At 40.9% G+C, this 18,421-nt stretch overlaps 1 protein-coding gene across 9 annotated transcripts in view; it reads right to left on the bottom strand.

Annotated features, from left to right (window-relative positions):
• Positions 1 to 16,327, bottom strand: part of SLC66A1L (solute carrier family 66 member 1 like) — a 28,442-nt gene extending 12,115 nt beyond the window's left edge. For 3 of the 9 annotated variants that reach the window (XM_072996123.2, XM_072996119.2, XM_078389067.1), the window contains exons 1-3: positions 8,533 to 8,994; positions 6,905 to 7,021; positions 271 to 610 (exon numbers count right to left, since the gene is read on the bottom strand). In XM_072996123.2, the coding sequence (XP_072852224.2) occupies positions 271 to 452 (182 nt within the window). In that variant the 5' untranslated portion in view covers positions 453 to 610; positions 6,905 to 7,021; positions 8,533 to 8,994. Of the gene's footprint in view, positions 1 to 270; positions 611 to 6,896; positions 7,022 to 8,532; positions 8,995 to 16,229 lie in introns of those variants that run through there. The other 6 variants (XM_072996121.2, XM_078389063.1, XM_078389066.1 and 3 more) reach the window with 6 other exon arrangements.
• Positions 16,328 to 18,421: the final 2,094 nt, after the last annotated feature.

Raw genomic sequence — 18,421 nt, forward strand, 5'->3', positions numbered from 1 at the left:
GACGAAGGAGTGATATGTTCTTATGCGCTCCAAATAGCATAGATTAGTGTCAAGTCACCACAACATTAGAGTACAGCAAGCTAATTTGTCAACCATCAAATGTTGCTTTGAACAGGAGAAACATGCTGCTCTGGCATATCCTATTTATTCTATGCAGATAGGGACAGAAATGCATCAAAGAATAAACCAAAAAAGGCAGCTTCTGAGAAGAGCTTGAGGCAAGATTACTCATGTATGAATCTGAAAAGTACTTAAAGATTTTAAACTCACGGTAGTGCAGCAAACAGAAAACAGACAATGGAGATCAGGCCTATGACAACGCTCCAATACTCCCACGCATTCCTGACACATTCTTCAAGGAGATGCCAAATCCAGGGTGTTCCATTTAGACACAATCTCCTATCCTCTACTGGGGAGATATTAAAAGCATGTGGATGCTGCTGAAGAGCCATCTATTCAAGTTCGGGGATATTATTTCCGATGTTGGCTCAGTTTTGAATCCCATGCAAATCCATTTACCAATTCTGAATATTCTCTCTCCCCCTTCAAAGCTCCCACATCCAGATGGATGTCTTGGTACAACAATTTCTTTCCAGGCTCACAGAAGGGCCTGCCAAATTCAAAGAAAATAAAATACACTCAGCATGAATACATCAATTTAAAAGACAAATCCAGCTAATTATTCTATTTGGACACATATGAAAGGGAAAACTCAAAGCAAGAAAGAAAATTTAAAATATAGACATTATCCCACAGCAGTTGAGTATTCTTTTGCTGATTGAAACTGGCCAGTTTTCTGTAGTGGAAATGGATATTCAGTTACTAATAGTAACCTTTCAACTCTAGTCAATCAACAGAGAACAGTAAATCTGCTAAAATGTCCACTACAACAAAATTGATATAAACATTACTTTAACTTTAACAAAGCAATCACGGGAGCTGCATTAGTCTGTTGCAGCAAAAACATCAAGACACTTGAAGATCAACAAATTTATCTAGCATTAGCTTTTGTGTACTGCAGCTCACTTCTTCAGATGCGTCTGAAGAGGAAGGTTACCATCCAAAAAACATTCTATCAAATTAATTTAGATAGTATTTAAGTTTCCACAAAACTCCTTGTTGTTTTTTAAAGGAACCACACATTCACATAAGGAAATATGACTGAAAAATTATTGGGGAGCTTTGGTTATTCCTTTTTAGTTAGCACAGAATGAGGTAGAAAAATAGCAACACAGAAATCTGTAGATATTAGGTCAGTGTCATAACCACCACTACCTCTGGGTTTTTCTGCACACAAATTAGCACTCTGCATGATAAAATCACTCTAGAAACATGTAAGGTAGAAAAAGATCTATTTACTTATAGTTACCATCTGCAGTTACAGTCAGAAGGGGGGGAGAGGAAAAATGGGAGTCCCACCACATAAAACACTCTACCCTCCATGCTTCTTACTATAGGAGAAAGGTTGGAGGAAGACAATGGAACAAAACAATGGAAGCAAGCAAATAAACTGGAAAGAGGGGTGGTGGCTTGCCTCAAATGTTACAGGCGGAAAAAAGAACTTTCTTTCTTTCTTTCTTTAAAATTTATATCCCACTCCCATTAGTGTCTGGGCACTGCTCTGGGTGGTTACAACACGTATAATGGAAAACAAAATAAAGATGAAAACATTAAAAGCAACAACAATAACCCTAAAAAGAGATGGCACTGACTAACCATATAAAACCAAAGCGGATAGAGGAAAAGATGGGGGAGAAGGTGGGGAAAGGTGGTCAGCTAAAGTTGGTGTGGAAAGCCTCCCTGAAAAGCAATGTCTTTAATTGCTTCCTAAATGCCAACAAGGAGGGGCCTGGACGCAGCTCCTCCAGAAGCTGGTTCCATAAAGTTGGAGTCACTGTGAAGAAGGCCCTACCTCTTGTAGTGGATATATGGTTCTCCCTTGGAGTGGCCATCCTGAGGAACCTCGACTGAGACGATCTTGTGGGTCAGGCGGATGACATCAGGAAAGACGCTCCAACAAGTAACATCAGCCCAAACCATGGAGATCTTTGTAAGTGAGTGTTATAACCTTGAACCTGATCTGGGACACAATGGGGAACCAGTTGTGGAGGCAAGTCAGAACCAGAGTGATGTGGTCAAATTTACTTGCAACCACCACCAGTCTCGCTGCTGCATTCTGCACCTGAATTAGGCACAACGGGAGCCTCACACAGAGAACATTGCAGTACTTGATCTGGGAGATGACCAGGGCATGCACCAATGTCTTGAAGGAGTCCTCATCTAGGTAGGGGCAAAGTTATTAGCCTAAGCTGGTTAAAAGCTGATCTGGACACAGCTGCAATCTGGGACTCCCAAGAAAGAGCCAGGTCCAGAAGAACACACAGATTACACACTTAATATACTACACTACACTTAATACACTATATCCACTGTAGAGGTGGTAACAGAGAGATATAGCTGTGTGTCATCAGCATACTGATGACACCTTACAGTACTTCAAATCTCCTGATGACCTCCTCCAACGGCTTACCATAGATGTTAAATAGCATCAGGGATACTGCCGATCCCTGAAGAACCCCATACTGTAGGGTCCAAGATGCCGACAACTCTTCCCATAGCTGAAATCTCTGGAAATGGTCCAGAGCCATTCAATGCTAAACCCCCAATCCCAACCTCAGAGAACCTGTCCAGGAATATACCATGGTCGACAGTATCAAAAGCCACTGACAGATCTAGGAGTGACAAAAGGGTGCATCTGCCGCTTAAAAGGTCATTCTGCAGCACAACCAGTGTCATCACAGTACCCTGTTGTGGCCTGAATTCAGATTAGAATGGGCCAAGGCAGTCCTGCTCCTCCAGGTATGACTGCAGCTGATTTGCCACCACTCTTTCAATCACCTTGCCCAGGAATGGTATACTAGCGATCAGACAGAAATTGTTAAGATTGTCTGACACTAATTGGGGGAAGGAATGAACAAAAATTCACAACCCAATCAATCATAGACCCCTTCATGTTTCTGATCAGTCATGCTGGGCAAGGATCAAGCAAGGAAGTGGTGGACCTACAGCTATCACCCTGGAGGCTTCCTCCTTTACTACAGGATCAAACTGAACCAGCTGGGCAGTGAGACATGGAGCAGTGATGCTCACCCCTGGATCAGCAAGGGCTGCTGGTGAAGTCAAGGTCAGCAGTCAAGTTAGTGGTAAAGGACAACCACAGGGTGTAAAGTCCCCTCTCACTGACATCCAATGAAAGGGCTGCAAGACTGTGAACATGCCAACAAAATAAGGCTACAAAGACATTGTGGTATATGCTGACTTCTTAACTTGCAGAAACATGCTAACTGAGTTATGGTGGTCTAAATACATAACAGGATTCCAGTGATTCTATATTTGTTCCAAGATATTTTACACCAACCTTTGGAATGTTTTAGTTCTTTTTTACTCATTTAGCTCTATTTGCACATATTTTCATAGTTCTGATTGTTTTTTCTTATAATATAACATAATGGCTGAAATGTAGTACGTTTCAATTAGAGTAGGCCTACTGAATCAATTAAAATTACATAGTTGGTGGCTCACCAAGTCCCCACTGATTCAATAGGCCTACTCTAGTTGCCTCTTATACTGTATTTCAGCCAATAGAAAAGCTCAGTGGTTTCTGTATTGGCTGTGAAGCCAGACAGATGCTGAGAGTTCAATTTCCCACTCTGCCTCTGTGACAGAGGCCAGACTCAATGATCCATAAGGTTCTTTCCAGCTCTGCAGTTCTAAGATGAGGAGGATATAATATGATATAAACTATTAGCCTTATGTGAAGTTATGAAAAACAAGTTAGCATATTTGTGGCGTGAACAAAGGTGCACTGCAACGTGAAATAAACTGATGCCCTGAAGATCTATCTTTATGTTCCTTTTTAACTGATATGAAATAGTTGCCAGCCGTTGGTTCTGTACACACAGACAGTATTGTGGATTGAATACCCTGCTTTAGCATCCAATCTTCTGCCAGCCTGACTGTAAATCAGGAAGGCCTAAATGTTTTTAAAGTCTAGTGATCTACATTAAATGCTCTGAATATGCATCCTAAGTGACTTATTTCGATGCAAATTAAACTTAGGTTTGAGTCTAAATCTCTAGAGTTCAAGAATTCACTTAATGAAATATGGAAGATAATAGCAATGTCTTACATGACCAGTACTTTTCAAAATTCACTTCAGTATTAAATCTTATGAGGAAAAAAAATAAGTTATTACCTGTGCTGTGGGAGAAGGACACTGCTTGTTGAGGAACCATGCACACAGCAATATTCGCAGAAGTGGGAGATGAAGGGTGAAACAAGGGTCTCTAAGATTTTCATTGCACTGGCTAAGAATTACATAGCCCAATAACCTAATCTCCATTTAGTGCCTTCTCTGAATCCTTAAAAACTCGTGATCGTAACATACAAATTTACACAAAATATGAACCTGCTTTATCTTCGATACAAAGAAAGTGAAAGTAGAGGAAAATGCCCCCCACTGCTATATTTCCCCAAGATTCCACCTGATTTCAGACAGAAAGCCTATGGCATTTGCACCATAAATGATCATAGTCCATACAACATAATGCTACACATGCCAAATTACTACGTTCAAATTAAGAATTAAAGATTACAGAGGAAGATGTGATGAAATATTTTAGGAGAAATAAGAAGCATGAACACTGGAGGCCACAACGACATCCTCTGCCACTGTGTGTCTTCCCAAGTTTTGAAACTGTCTTTACCTTATGAACTTTTATCTATGAGCACAAAAAAGTTAAAACAAAATACAGCATATCTGGATATTTATTAGATGCCGTTTATCCCCTCTTGCAGAAATAAACAGATTTTAGTCTTGTGGTAACTATTGTTACTAAAACAAAAGATCACCAGGTGAAGAATAATAGGACAAAAATTGATGCCAATAATCTGTTTCATCCCATGTGCCATTATGCTTGGATAATCATCTGTTATACAAATTCACATCTAAAAATCTCAAGATTAGGAATTCTGAAATACCAATTTTGAAATAAGAAATAAATGTGATTCTAATAGTTGTTGTGGGTTTTTCGGGGTCTTTGGCCGTGTTCTGAAGGTTGTTCTTCTTAACGTTTCGCCAGTCTCTGTGTCCTTCAGAAGACAGCACTGCGATTCTCTTGTTATGTTAATAAACGGAGTCATTTTTTTCAGTTCAACATTTTTTTGAACTGAAGAAACGCTTGATAAACTACTGCTGATTATCCAGTGAGCTACAAAAAATCCCAATCTACACAACACACAGCTATCCCATTTTTTTGAACTAAAGACATAACACTGTAACTAAATATTATGACTATACAGTGGTGCCTCGCACAACGATTGCTTCATACAACGATGAATTCACACAGCGATGGGTTTTTTTGAGGAATTTCCCCCATCGTTTAACGATGTTCTCTATGGGGGAATTTCACTTAACGATGTCCCTTTTTGCTCATTTAAAAGTGTCTTAAAATGTTTGAAACCTGTTTTAAGTGCTTGGATTCCATAGTGCACCTTGTGAAACATGTGCAAACTTAATTTGGTTTTGTTCTGAGTCTTCATTAATTTTTGATGATTTTTTTATTTTCCCCATTTAAATCAATTGAATGGACAGTTCAATTCATTTAAATAGGGAAAACAAAAAATCACCAAAAATTAAGGACGACTCAGAACAACACCAAATTAAGTTTGCATAGGGTTCAGGAGGTGGGCTAACAATTGCAAGCATTTAAAACCTGTTCCAAACATTGTAAGACACTTAAAAATGAGCAAAAAGGGACATCGGAAAAGACTTCAAAAGCACTGAAGCCGGCTTCAGTGCTTTTGAAGCTCTTCCGTTTTCGCTCATTTTTAAGGGTCTTACAATGTTTGGAACATATTTTAGATGCTTGCAATCGTTAGCCCACCTCCTGAACCCTATGCAAACTTGATTTGGTGTTGTTCTGAGTCGTCCTTAATTTTTGGTGATTTTTTGAATTTTCTCTCAATGGAATGCATTGGACGGAAAGTTCAATACATTCCAATGAGAGAAAATTCAAAAAATCACTAAAAATTAAGGACGACTCTGAACAACATCAAATTAAGTTTGCATAGGTTTCAGGAGGTGGACTAACCATTGCAATCATTTAAAACAGTGTCCAAACATTGTAAGACACTTTTACAGGAGCGAAAAAGGACTTCGCAAAGGCATTGAAATGTATTGAGTCGGCTTCAATACATTCCAATATAGGAAACATTGTTTCACTCAACGATGTTTCCTATGGGGATTTTCACTGAACGATGGCAATCTGTTCCAATTGGAACGGATTAACCAGTTTTCAATTCATTCCTATGGGAAATGGTGTTTCACAGAACGATGTTTCACACAACGTTGATTTTTTTAGAACCAATTAACATCGTTGTGTGAGGCGTTGTGTGTTTAGTCGTTTAGTCGTGTCCGACTCTTCGTGACCCCATGGACCAGAGCACGCCAGGCCCTCCTGTCTTCTACTGCCCCCCGGCACCAGTGTATTTTATATAGATTTCAACATGTTTTTTAAAAAACATCTCTTCATATTTAGATTTATTCCATCATAGTGGGATTGTATACAAGCCTGTTCAGAAGTACTGTAAACCCTGCAGAGTTCCATGGGGCTTTCTCCCAAGTATGTGCACACAGGGTTACAACCTTAGCTCCTCTGCATTTTTCCACTAAGCCCCAAATTACTGGTCCTAGTTTCTTCCTAGCTCTTCTCAGAATTTAAAACAAAATGGAGATTTTGAAATGTGAAATTGAAAAAAAGCAAGATAAAAGCCATACAAGATACTAATATACTGAAAAAAAAATCAATGTAATGCATTATTAAAGTAGAACTCACTTCATTACCTCAGGGCTTGCACATTCCTAGGAGGCCTTTGTAGTAGCTTTAACAACACACGGTGGTGGTACATTTTGGAGCATCAAACTGGCAGCTAATATTGGTAGAAATTAGCATCATGTGATCTGGAGAAAAGAAAAACAGCACATTTTGATTTAGTCAAATGAAAGCCTGGATTATAATTTTTTATTATCTGTATTTACAAGGAGATTGTCAGAATATCTGCTGTCGGCTTTGAACTTCACTTTTCAAACTCAAACTGGCGTCTCTAGATGTAACCCAGCAACAGTTATTACAGCAAAAATAGCAGTGGGATTACACAGGTAAACAAGGAATCCTCATGAGACTAAAGGTCAGGCCTTTGGCTTCTTAACTCTACATCTCCTCTGGTGCATGTTTCTCTGTTGTATACTGCTACTTAGCATTTATGCAGAACCAGTCAATTGCAAAGTAGCAAGCTTAGTATCACTAAAAGCCTTTAACAAAAAATAATGCCAGTTGTTCTCATAGCCAGCACCCCCAGAAGCTTCCCACCCAGATTTTATACTTTACATTGGGGGGGGGGAGCTAATTTCAAGGACTTTCCCACACAAGGACTATTCCTCCAGACTTGCCAGAGGTTCTACACTGCTTACTTTACAAGCTGAACAATAACTGGCTACACCAGAGGTCAGTGGTAAGACCTACTAAAACACAAGGATAATGTGCCAAGCAGAAAAGGATTACATCTCACAAAGGAACATCATAGTATAAAATGGATAGCAACACACAGTAAACTGGGGAAACTGACCTATAAGCATCTTCCCACCACTGTTTCACATCCTTTTTTTTTTACTGTAAACATAGTGATCTAGGAAAATTGAGGCAGAACTCTCCAAACTGTTCTTACACTTCCCAGAATATCCAAAGTGCTTGATTAAATTTTCTCAGGGATCCTAACAATGTTGTGTACAATTAGAGGAAGTTTAAAGAGGACACCTTGACTCCATGGCTGAAGTAAGATTTGAACTCAAGCAGAAAGGGGTGTCTCGTGGTTCTTAGGTTACACTGCTTAGCAGTACATCATGTCACAATGCTGGCTTGCTCTCAGCCTTGTGTCTCACAAAAGCTGTGCTGATGAGACTTATCCAGAGACAGAAAAAGCTTCACCTGCCAGATGTCAGTTATTAAAGGATGGGTAGTTCTTCCAAAATAATGGTTGCTATCTCAGCCTGTTTAAGACATCCACTGCAGTTAAAAGGCAGGAGTGCCATGTCCCCTGTCCTTACTCCTCAGCCTAATACATTTATTCGTTTTTTTTTTAATTGTACCTAAGAAGACTTGGGGAAACGGAGGTTGCAAGGAAAAGGTGATATGAACCCAAGCTACTGGTTCACTGTTTGTGTGAAAAGGATTCTTGGTGTTAATTTTCCTGAACGTTTAAAGGAAGAAGGGACTCTCTTTCCCGTTCCCACTACCCGGGTTGCAGTCCTTCTGACAGGAAAAGGCAATCCTCAGCCCTCCAGATGTTGTTAAACTGCAGCATTGAATTATGCAAACGAATAACTGCTGGGAAGCGCCGTTTAACATCATTAAGAGAGCTTTTGTACCGCCGGTTTTATGGCAACGATGCAAGAAGATGCTAAAACCCAAAGACCTTGACGTGTCTCTCTTTCTAGCGGGTGGTCCAACGGGGGGGGGGTCGTCTCCTTCAGTCTCTTCTTTCTGTTACTTTCTCTCGACTCCTACACCGAGCTCTTGACGCCACATAACGGGAAGCCCCGGAATACCAACCTCAGCTCACCTTCCCAATACAAAAGAGAGTCCTGCAAAGACACCCACTGTTCACCCTCGGAATGAAACAAACAAACAAACAAAAAACGGCAGAACGGAGCACCCGCTCCTCGCAGGAAAGAATCCGTTACTGTGGAACGACAGAAACACAACGACAGACCGTTTCCTCCCTTCCTTCCTTCCTTCCACCGACCCAGAGGAAGGAGAGAGAAGGGACGCGCCGGCTGGCCTGCAGCTCCCTCTACTGATAGTCGGGCGCTTTTTCTTTTTCCAGGCCGACCTCCACGAAGGGAAAAGTCTCGGATTCATTCCCCACCCCATCCCACCCCCACCCACCCCCACCCACCCCCATCTTTAGGACACAACAATATCGAAGTCGCACCGAAGTCTGTGGGGCGAAGTCTCTAGTTGATTGAGGAGTTTCCCAGATCAAATGTGGGTAACTGCCATCCATCTTGTGATCAACAGGCTTCTCCCCCATTTCACCACCTTTTTAGGGTGGGTTTAACCCCCTGGGGGGGGGTCCCAAACAGGTCGGCATTCAGCCCAGGGGACAGAGCTCCGTCCTTCTGCTGCTGTCTGGTCGCAGTGTCATGCTGGAAGTCCAGAAAGAGCACTGTTAATGATCCATGAGAATGGGTGGAGGAGGATTACAGAAGTGGGATTTTCACTCACCCCCAGTCCTTTGTCCATCTAACAAGCCTATTCAGAAACCAACATGGAGGATGTATCAGGGATCTCCTACCAACTCTCCTCAGACTGAAGAAGATACTTGATTAGCGAAACATTTCAACCTAACAAAAAAAGGTCAGTTGCCGTGACTCAACTTCCAGATAAGACCAAAATCATGACTGTAGAAGAACTACACAACTTCAACATTAGCAATGAAGAAATTGATGTCAGGCAAAAACAAAACAAATGAAAAAAAAAAGAAAGAAAACAAAAATATTGTGGCACCTTAAATGCTAACAACTGTATTTTAACGTGAGCTTCCATGGACAAGTCCACGTCCGAAACTGAAATATAGATCTTATACCTTGGTTCAACCATCAGTCCAAATAGAGATTGCAGTCATGAAATCAGAAGAAGCCGTAGATTATGAAGGGCAGCAACAATGGAACTAGGAAATATAATTAAGTGTAAGAATATGTCACTGGAGACCATGACCAATATGAGCCACACTTGTATTTCCGATAACCCTAACTGGGTGTGAAATTTGGACAGTAATGAAAGCTGACAGGAAAAAAAAATCTGATTTGCTTGAAATGTGCAGGAGGAGAGCTTTGCAGATACCTGGACTGCCAGAAAGATGACCAAGTGGATCCTAGATCAAATCAAGCCTGAACTCAAAAATGGACTCAAAAATGTTGAAACTGAGGCTGTCCTTTGGGCACATCATGAGAAAACAGGGTTCTTTGGAAAAAAGATAATGCTGGGAAAGGTTGAAGTCAGTAGGAAAAGAGGAAGACCAAATATGAGATGGATTAACACCCTAAAGCAGTGTTTCCCAACCTTGGGGTCATAACTCCGAAGGGGGGGGGTCACTCAAAGTGTTTTGGGGACAGTTGTGGCTGAGAAGAGCAGGGCTGTTGAGGACAGGATATTTTGGAGATCGCTTATTCATAGAACCGCCATAAGTTGGATACCAGTTGACAGCACATAACAACAACAAGCTTAAGGATACCCGAGCTGCATATCAGCATCAGTTATCAGTATGGGTTATTGCTGTGGGCAGGCAAACAGCATATTTTTAGTTCAGAATGCATAATAAGTGGCTTTTAAGTCTTATTCAACAGGGATTGCCACTCCCTGTGATGGGATGAGAATGCATTAAGCTAGAATTCTAAATGAGACTTAGTTTTCAGTTCTCTTTTAAACTTGCCTCCCTTTCTGTATCTGAGCACATATAGGATTATATAACATAAATGTGAATGATAGAATCGATACAGAATTACACATTCGCAGTCTTGGGTCCCATTAGTTAGCCATTTCAATTTGGATAGTATTGTAGAATATTATATGGGAGTCCTCTGCTGTCAGTAAACAGGAAGGAACTGATTAGTCTAAAATATTTTTTAAAAATCTATAAATGTTTATCCGGATAGAGATTTGAGTTACTGTGTACTCTTCCTCTACATATTTCAACAGATTTGTTTCAGTGTGCAGCCCCACATACCTGTATGTCCTGCAAATTTATATCTGAAGAGTTGATCTGAAAAGCTACTTGGCTGTTTCAGCTATAAAGCCACTTTCCAGCTGGCTGAGGAAAGAGATATTTTCTGTGGATTGGCCTCAGAGGAGCTCTCCTAACTATTTCTGGTGGCCGTTGTAACTTCGAAGACTCACTGTATAGCAGTTTTATGTTGTGTAAGGGTTGATCTCTTAGTAGCAACGGTCATTAGCTTAGATTGCTTTCAACAAGCACCAGGCAAATTAATGAAGGATGAATCTACTAGTAGCTGCTAGCCAAGACAGCTGTGTGGCATACCCATGTTCAGCAGCAGTAAATCTCCAAATAAAAAATACTGTTTATGAACAACAGGGAGTGCTAAAACCTTCATTCCCTCTTTGAGAACTTTAAAAGAACCTCTCTGTCGACTTATAGGATATTGGACTAAAAAGACTTTGATGTGATTTATTGAACAGAGCAATTCTTATGTTTCTGAACATTGTTCAGAGCTGGTGCAAAAATGTCAACCTGTGGTTTGGCAGGGGATAAAGCCACCTTAGTTCCCTTTTGGCGAGAAAGGCAGGACATAAACAAACAAACAAATAAATACATCTATGAAATCATCTAGGATCTGTATTCCATCAAGTAAAATGGCTGTTTTTTTCTGGGCACAGTTCCATGATGCTGGTAGGAGACAAATTATACTGTAGTCGGTTAGTACATTGTAGTCAGTCTGTGAGGTTAGAAGGATGCATATAAGAGTAGTTAGGACCTCATTGTTTAGTGTGTTGTCAAAAAACTTTATGATTGAGCTCACTGTTTGAATATCTGGGAACCCTTCTGAATCAGGAAAGGACTTTAGGCCATCCAGTTGTTTCTTAACTACAATTTCCAACTGTCCAGAGAGGGAAGAAGGAAAAAACAGCTGGACAACCATAGTTATTCCCCTGTTTTAGACTATGAATGTGCTCTTAGGTAGGCAATTCCTACCTATTTCTCTAACTAAATATGAATTGATTACTCTACTATTTTCCCTCTTCTTAGATGCACACCTTAACGTGTTGAGGAATTTGAATGTATCAGTGAAGCTAAGGGCAATGGTTGTCAGGAGGCCAGATGACATTACAAGCCTGGACTCCTAGCAGTGCCATTCATGGTGGAATGTTCATAGCTGAGGCAGCAGACTAAGATGCATCCACCTTCTTTAGGAGTAATGGGTACATCACTAAAAGAGAACGGAGGCAAGATGGAACACAGGCAGTTAGAGGCTATAATGCAAGGTCTGACAGAATAGTATCCATCAGACTTACAGGAAAACCTATCAGCATAACATAATTCAAGTCTATTCTCTATCTACAGATCCTAAACAAGATTAAAAGCTTTTATTTATTTATTTATTTATTTATTTATTTATTTATTTATTTATTTATTTATTTATTTATTTATTTATTTATTTATTTATTTATTTATGTGCCACCCACATTACCCAGAGGTCTCTGGGCAGCTTAAAACAATTAAAATACAATAAAAAAGATAAAACATTTAAAATACGATTAAAATATAGACTCTAAAAATTGCCATCAGGACCCACAGTTGATGTTATTTCAATTAAAAGCCTTCTGGAACAGGAAGGTTTTGACCTGGCGCTGAAATGTCATCAATGTCGGCGCCAGATGAATTTCAGTCGGGAGGGCATTCCATAGTCTGGGGGCAGCTGCCGAAAAGGCCCTTTGTCTACAATCCATCCCTCTTACCTCGAGGGATGGCTCTTTCAAAAGGGACCCCTGGCTAGATCTTAACTGCTGGGTAGGCTCATATGGAAGGAGGCGGTCCTTCAGGTATCCAGGGCCCAAGTCGTTTAGGGCTTTATATATCAAAACAAGCACTTTGAAAAGGGCCCGGGCAGCAACTGGTAGCCAATGTAACTCAAACAGAACCGGCTTGATGTGTTCTCTAGCGGCCCCACCACTCACCAGCCGCGCAGCTCGATTCTGGACCAGTTGCAGTTGCCGGACCGTCTTCAAAGGCAGCCCTACGTGGAGCACATTGCAATAATCTATACGAGATATTACCAGTGCGTGTGTAACTGTCATGAGACTCTGCTCGTCCAGGTAGGGCCATAGCTGGTACAATTTCTGCAGCTGAAGGAAGGCGCCCCTGGCCACCGAGTCTACCTGGGCTTCCAGAGTTAGACTGGGGTCCAGGAGCACCCCCAGGCTGTGGACCCTGTCCCTTAGGGGGAGTGTAACCCCATTCAGGGCAGGGAAATGGCCCTCCAACCTATCTGGCGAAGCACCCACTAACAGCACTTCTGTCTTGTCTGGACTGAGTTTCAATTTATTAACCCTCATCCAGTCCATACAGAAACCGCCTCACCTGGATTGGTGGAAAACGAGAGCTGAGTATCATCAGCATATTGCTGACTCCTCAGCCCAAACCTCCTGATGACCTCTCCCAGTGGTTTCATGTAGATGTTGAACAGCATGGGGGACAGTATCGAGCCCTGACATAAATGCCATGGGGCAGAGCAACTGTCCCCCAGCACCACCCTTTGGACACGGTTAGCCAGGAAGGAGCAGAACCACCATAAAAGAGTGCCCCCAACTCCCAACCCAGCCAGCCTATCCAGAAGGACACCATGATCGATGGTGTCGAAAGCTGCTGAGAGGTCCAGTAGTATCATCAGGGTCACACTCCCCCTGTCTCTCTCCCAGCAAAGGTCATCGTACAGGGCGACCAAGGCAATCTCCATACCAAAACCCAGCCTGAAACCCAATTGAAATGTATCCAGAAAATCTGTTTCATCTAGCAGTACCTGGAGTTGCCCGGCCACAACCTGCTCCAACACTTTGCCCAAGTAAGGGAGGTTCACCTCTGGTTGGTAGTTAACCACCAGCCTTGGGTCTAGGTTAGGCTTTTTTAGGAGTGGCCACGTTACCGCCTCTTTCAAGGTGGTAGGGACCATTCCCTCTCTCAAAGAGGTTTCACAGCCTCCTGGACCCAGGTGCGAACCCCCCTGGCAGATCTTCCAATTAGCCAAGATGGGCAAGGGTTGAGCGGAGTGGTGATAGAATGGACAGATCCAAGCAACCTGTCCACATCCTCAGTTCTCAACAATTGAAACTCATCCATTAATATTTGACCTAAACACGGCACAGTGGACACATCCTCTGATTCTGCAGTAACGCGGAGTCTAACCCATTGCGAATCTGAGGGATTTCCCCCTCAAAATGAATGGCATACTCATCACAGCAAGCTGATGAGCTGTCTGGGACCTCCACCGGATTTCCTGGTTGAAGAAGATCCCGGACCATCCGAAACAGCTCTGCTGGATGACATTCTGAGGAAGTAATACGGCTGGAGAAATATTGCTGTTTTGCCAGCTATATTGCCACGAAATAAGCCCGATAATGGGCTCTAAGTCGTGTTCAATTGGACTCCCAATGGGATTTCCTCCACCTGCACCCCGGCCGTCTCCCCTCTTGCTTCATCGCCCGCAGTTCAGAAGTATACCAAGGAGCTGTCTGGGCTCTGCATGCAGGGAGAAGGTGCTTAGGTGCAATCATATCAACCGCCCGGGTCATCTCCCTATTCCATAGGGTGACCTGAGCTTTGACAGGAGCACCAACCATTTCAGATGGATAATCCCTCAGAGCATTCAGGAAACCATCTGGATCCATTAGTCTCTGAGGGCAGATCATCTTAATAGATCCCCCACCCTTGCAGAGGGGAGAAGAAGCTAATAGACTAAACTTGACCAGGAAGTGGTCTGACCATGACAATGGGGTCACAACCAGCCCCTCCACATCTAAACCACCATCTTCCAGTCCCTTTGAGAAAACCAGGTCCAAGGTATGGCCCTTCTGATGTGTCGGGCCGATGATACATTGAGACAGCCCCATGGTTGTCATGGCAGCCATGAAGTCCTGAGCCTCCCCAGTCAAGGGAGCCTTGGCATGGATGTTGAGGTCCCCCAGCACCAACAGCCTGGTAGTCCTCAACACCAGGTCCAAGACTACCTCCATCAGCTCAGGCAGGGAGACTGTTAGTACGCAGGAGGGTGGGCGGTACACCAACAGAACCCCCAGTCTGTCTCATAAGCCCAATACAGGCCCTCAAGACCTCCACTCAAAGGGATAGGAAGGCTGGTCAAGGAGATAGAACTCCTATAGACTATAGCAACTCCCCCTCCCTGACACTCTGAGCGACCTTGGTGCTGGACTGAGAACACCACCCTCCTCTCCCACCCAGGTCTCAGTAATGCATGCCAGGTCAGCACCCTCATCCAGAATTACATCATGGATGAGGGCAGTCTTATTTTGTACTCATCTGGCATTCATCAACAGCACCGTGTGGCTCGAGGGTTTGCTGATATGGTCAGCTGATACCAACTGTTGGGGGTAGGACTAGAAGAGGGGATAGTTGTAAGATATCTAACCTCTCTTCTCTTACGTCAGCATGTTCTACCCACACCGCCATTCCTTCCCCTACCCAGCACCACCTCAATTTACACAAGCATCCAGGAAGAAACTGGCCACACACCAAAGTAAGACATGCTTATAATCATAGGTAACTGGAACGCAAAAGTAGGGAACAGAGCAGAACCACATATTGTTGGAAATTTTGACCTGAGAATCAGAAACAAAGCAAATCCCCATTGATTCAATAGGTCTAGTATAATTTACTATGCTAAATAACAGGATTTGGACAATTGATTGAAATTGTTGTTGTTGTTGTTATTATGATCCATCCATGCTTATTTAACATCGTGTCACCTGGGTTCAGTTTATAATCATTTGTTAATACAACTACAATACATATTAAGCTCTTAATCTATACATCGTGCTTCTAACCATTGATAAAACAGGTTGCATGTTTGACAATATTCTGTATCTTCCTTTCCTTTGATTTTCAGTGTTAGTCTATCCATTTCAGTGCAGTCCAATATCTTTTTAATTATTTCTTGATCTGTGGGTGTTTCTTCATTTTTCCAGTATTGTGTAAATATAATCCTTATCAACACTTTCTGGTATTATACATAAGAGAAAAAGTTCTACATGTTTTTTATTATTTTAACAAGCCATATATGTATTTTTTTCCAAAAAATTTTTTGCTTTATCACAGGTCCACCAAAGGTAATAGTAATTTCCAGTTTCTATGAGATTTCCAGCATTTACTTGACCTATTAGAGTACACTTTAGCTAATCTATCCGGTGGTAAATGCCATCTATAAAACATTTTATATAAATTCTCTTTATAACATGTTGCCATTGTCATTTTATAGTTTCTAGACCACAGTTTTTGCCATTTTTGGCATATGATTATTATTAAATCAATAACAACAGGTACAAATTACAATGAGTTACAAGAAGCCTTTGTTTTGTACGTACTATTTGCTCCATCCACATTTTGTGCAGGAAGTCCCAGAGACCCAGGCGTTGCTTAATGGAAATGGTCAGCTTTTGTTTGTTTTGCAGAAGAGGAAAGTTACATAACTGTCTGTCATTTATCCCGTTCTTTTAAAAAGCAGAGAAAAATGAAATTACCATAGTCCACTATAAAGCAATGGATGCTATATAAAGTAATTAAGACTCAGACCACACGTTTTCTGAATAGTTTTTATCCCAGAGCTATAATTGCAATTAATAATGAGCTTAAAGACCACCAGTAGTGAACAATTAGTTGGACTGTGTTACTTGGCCTGCGGTGTAGATGTTTGTATTTTTAGTGGGGGACTTTTAGTGGGTGGGGAATGTTTGGGGGATTTTATGTTTGTGCATGTGTCTGGTCTCTGGGTGTCTGTGAATTTCATTGTATGGGTATACTGTGTATATACTTACAATGACAATAAATTATTATTATTATTATTATTATTATTATTATTATTATTATTATTATTATTATTATTATTATTAGTAGTAGTAGTAGTAGTAGTAGTAGTAGTAGTAGTAGTAGTAGTAGTAGTAGTAGTAGTAGTAGTAGTATTAATGGATCCTACAACTCTTTAACAGGCTAACATGTCTGTCTGAATTCCATCATGTGGAAGTATATTATATCCAATAAAGGATTTACTTTCACCTACTACACGTAGGCTCAGAATGCAAATCAGGTTGATGTTACTGAACTCCCCCCCTCCCCCGCCACAAATATAACTTCCAACTTTTGCCTTCCTGTTACAGAGATCAAGGTATGACTAAAAAATCAGCAACTCATTTTCTAACAGCAGTGGGTCAAAATGAGCCTGGCATGAACAGCTATTAAGGAAATTATAAATTGTTGTCTACAGAAATATAAAATATAAAATATTTCATAATATATATAATATAAAATATAAAATATAATATAAAATATTTCTGTAGACAACAATCCAGTTGTCTACAGAAATATTTTATTCAAGCTCTTCAAAGAGTGGGTGTACTTTTGCTGTCCAATTAAAAATAACCTGAAATATTATATTACTATTTTCAAAGTGGCCATACCAACCTCTTTTACTACTACTAAATCCTTTGGTAAATAAAAAAAGAGAAACTTGAGTATTTATTGAAATTTTACCAGGTTGGTTGTTATGAGTTGGAATGTGACATTGTGCAGGCTTATGTGGAATCAAACATTACAGTCATATGATAGTTTGTGGTAAATCAGGAGCAGACAGTTGGTTACATTGCATTCTTTCATGCAATGGTTCCTTCCCACAGTTTGTTTGAGACCTCCACCGGCATAATCTTTGGTCATCCTCCTTTACATAAAAATTCATGTCTAAATGTGTGACTTAAAGGAGACAAAGGCAACACCAGACAGATGGATTGGTTAAAGAATTGCAACTACCGTTAATGTTAAAGTTGTTCTTAGGTTCAAAGCAAAAGCAGAGATTTCTCTTTATTTCCAGTAACTTCTTAAGGTATTACTATTGCACATATTATTGTATATGACCTGAAATGTATTTTGAAGTTTATCTTTTGACAAGAATATTAGTAAAAATAACATCCTTCTGTGAAGAGAGCCATATATTGTACAGATGCAAATGTTCTAGTCTAATTATTGCCTGGTCAACTGCTTACTGTTGTCATCGGCAGTAAAGCAGATTTTCTTGGCATTCTGCATATTTCTGATTATTTGTTGAAACCTCGTCTATGTTGTCTTGTCTGAAGACATACCTGACAGTGCTCCTGCCCTGACACAAGGAGGTAGAGTTCTGAAAGAAATGTAGATGAAAATATTGTAAGTATAGAATTCACCCTTTTACTAGATGCTTGTCTGAGTGAGTGACATTGTGGAATATGCTTGTCAGTCTGTTGCAACAAATGCAGCACCATAAAAGAAACAAAAAAATGTATTTATTGAAAGCATTTTACCCTATTTTTCGCTGAAAAGAACCCTTTTATTTGTTGTGCATAATTTTTATAAGCCAGACCCCTCTTCACTTGATGCAGCATTCATACATGGCAGGCAAATGCTTATGTGCATGTGTGTGCACAAACACACAGAAAGAAGGGATGTATTATTGCCATACAAATTAAGAAGGCAATGCAAGATACAGTTGTATCTCTCTGCAGAGCGAAATGGATGATTAATCCAACCAACT

This window comes from Pogona vitticeps, chromosome 3, assembly GCF_051106095.1.
Source record: "Pogona vitticeps strain Pit_001003342236 chromosome 3, PviZW2.1, whole genome shotgun sequence".
Taxonomy (NCBI): Eukaryota; Metazoa; Chordata; class Lepidosauria; order Squamata; family Agamidae; genus Pogona; species Pogona vitticeps.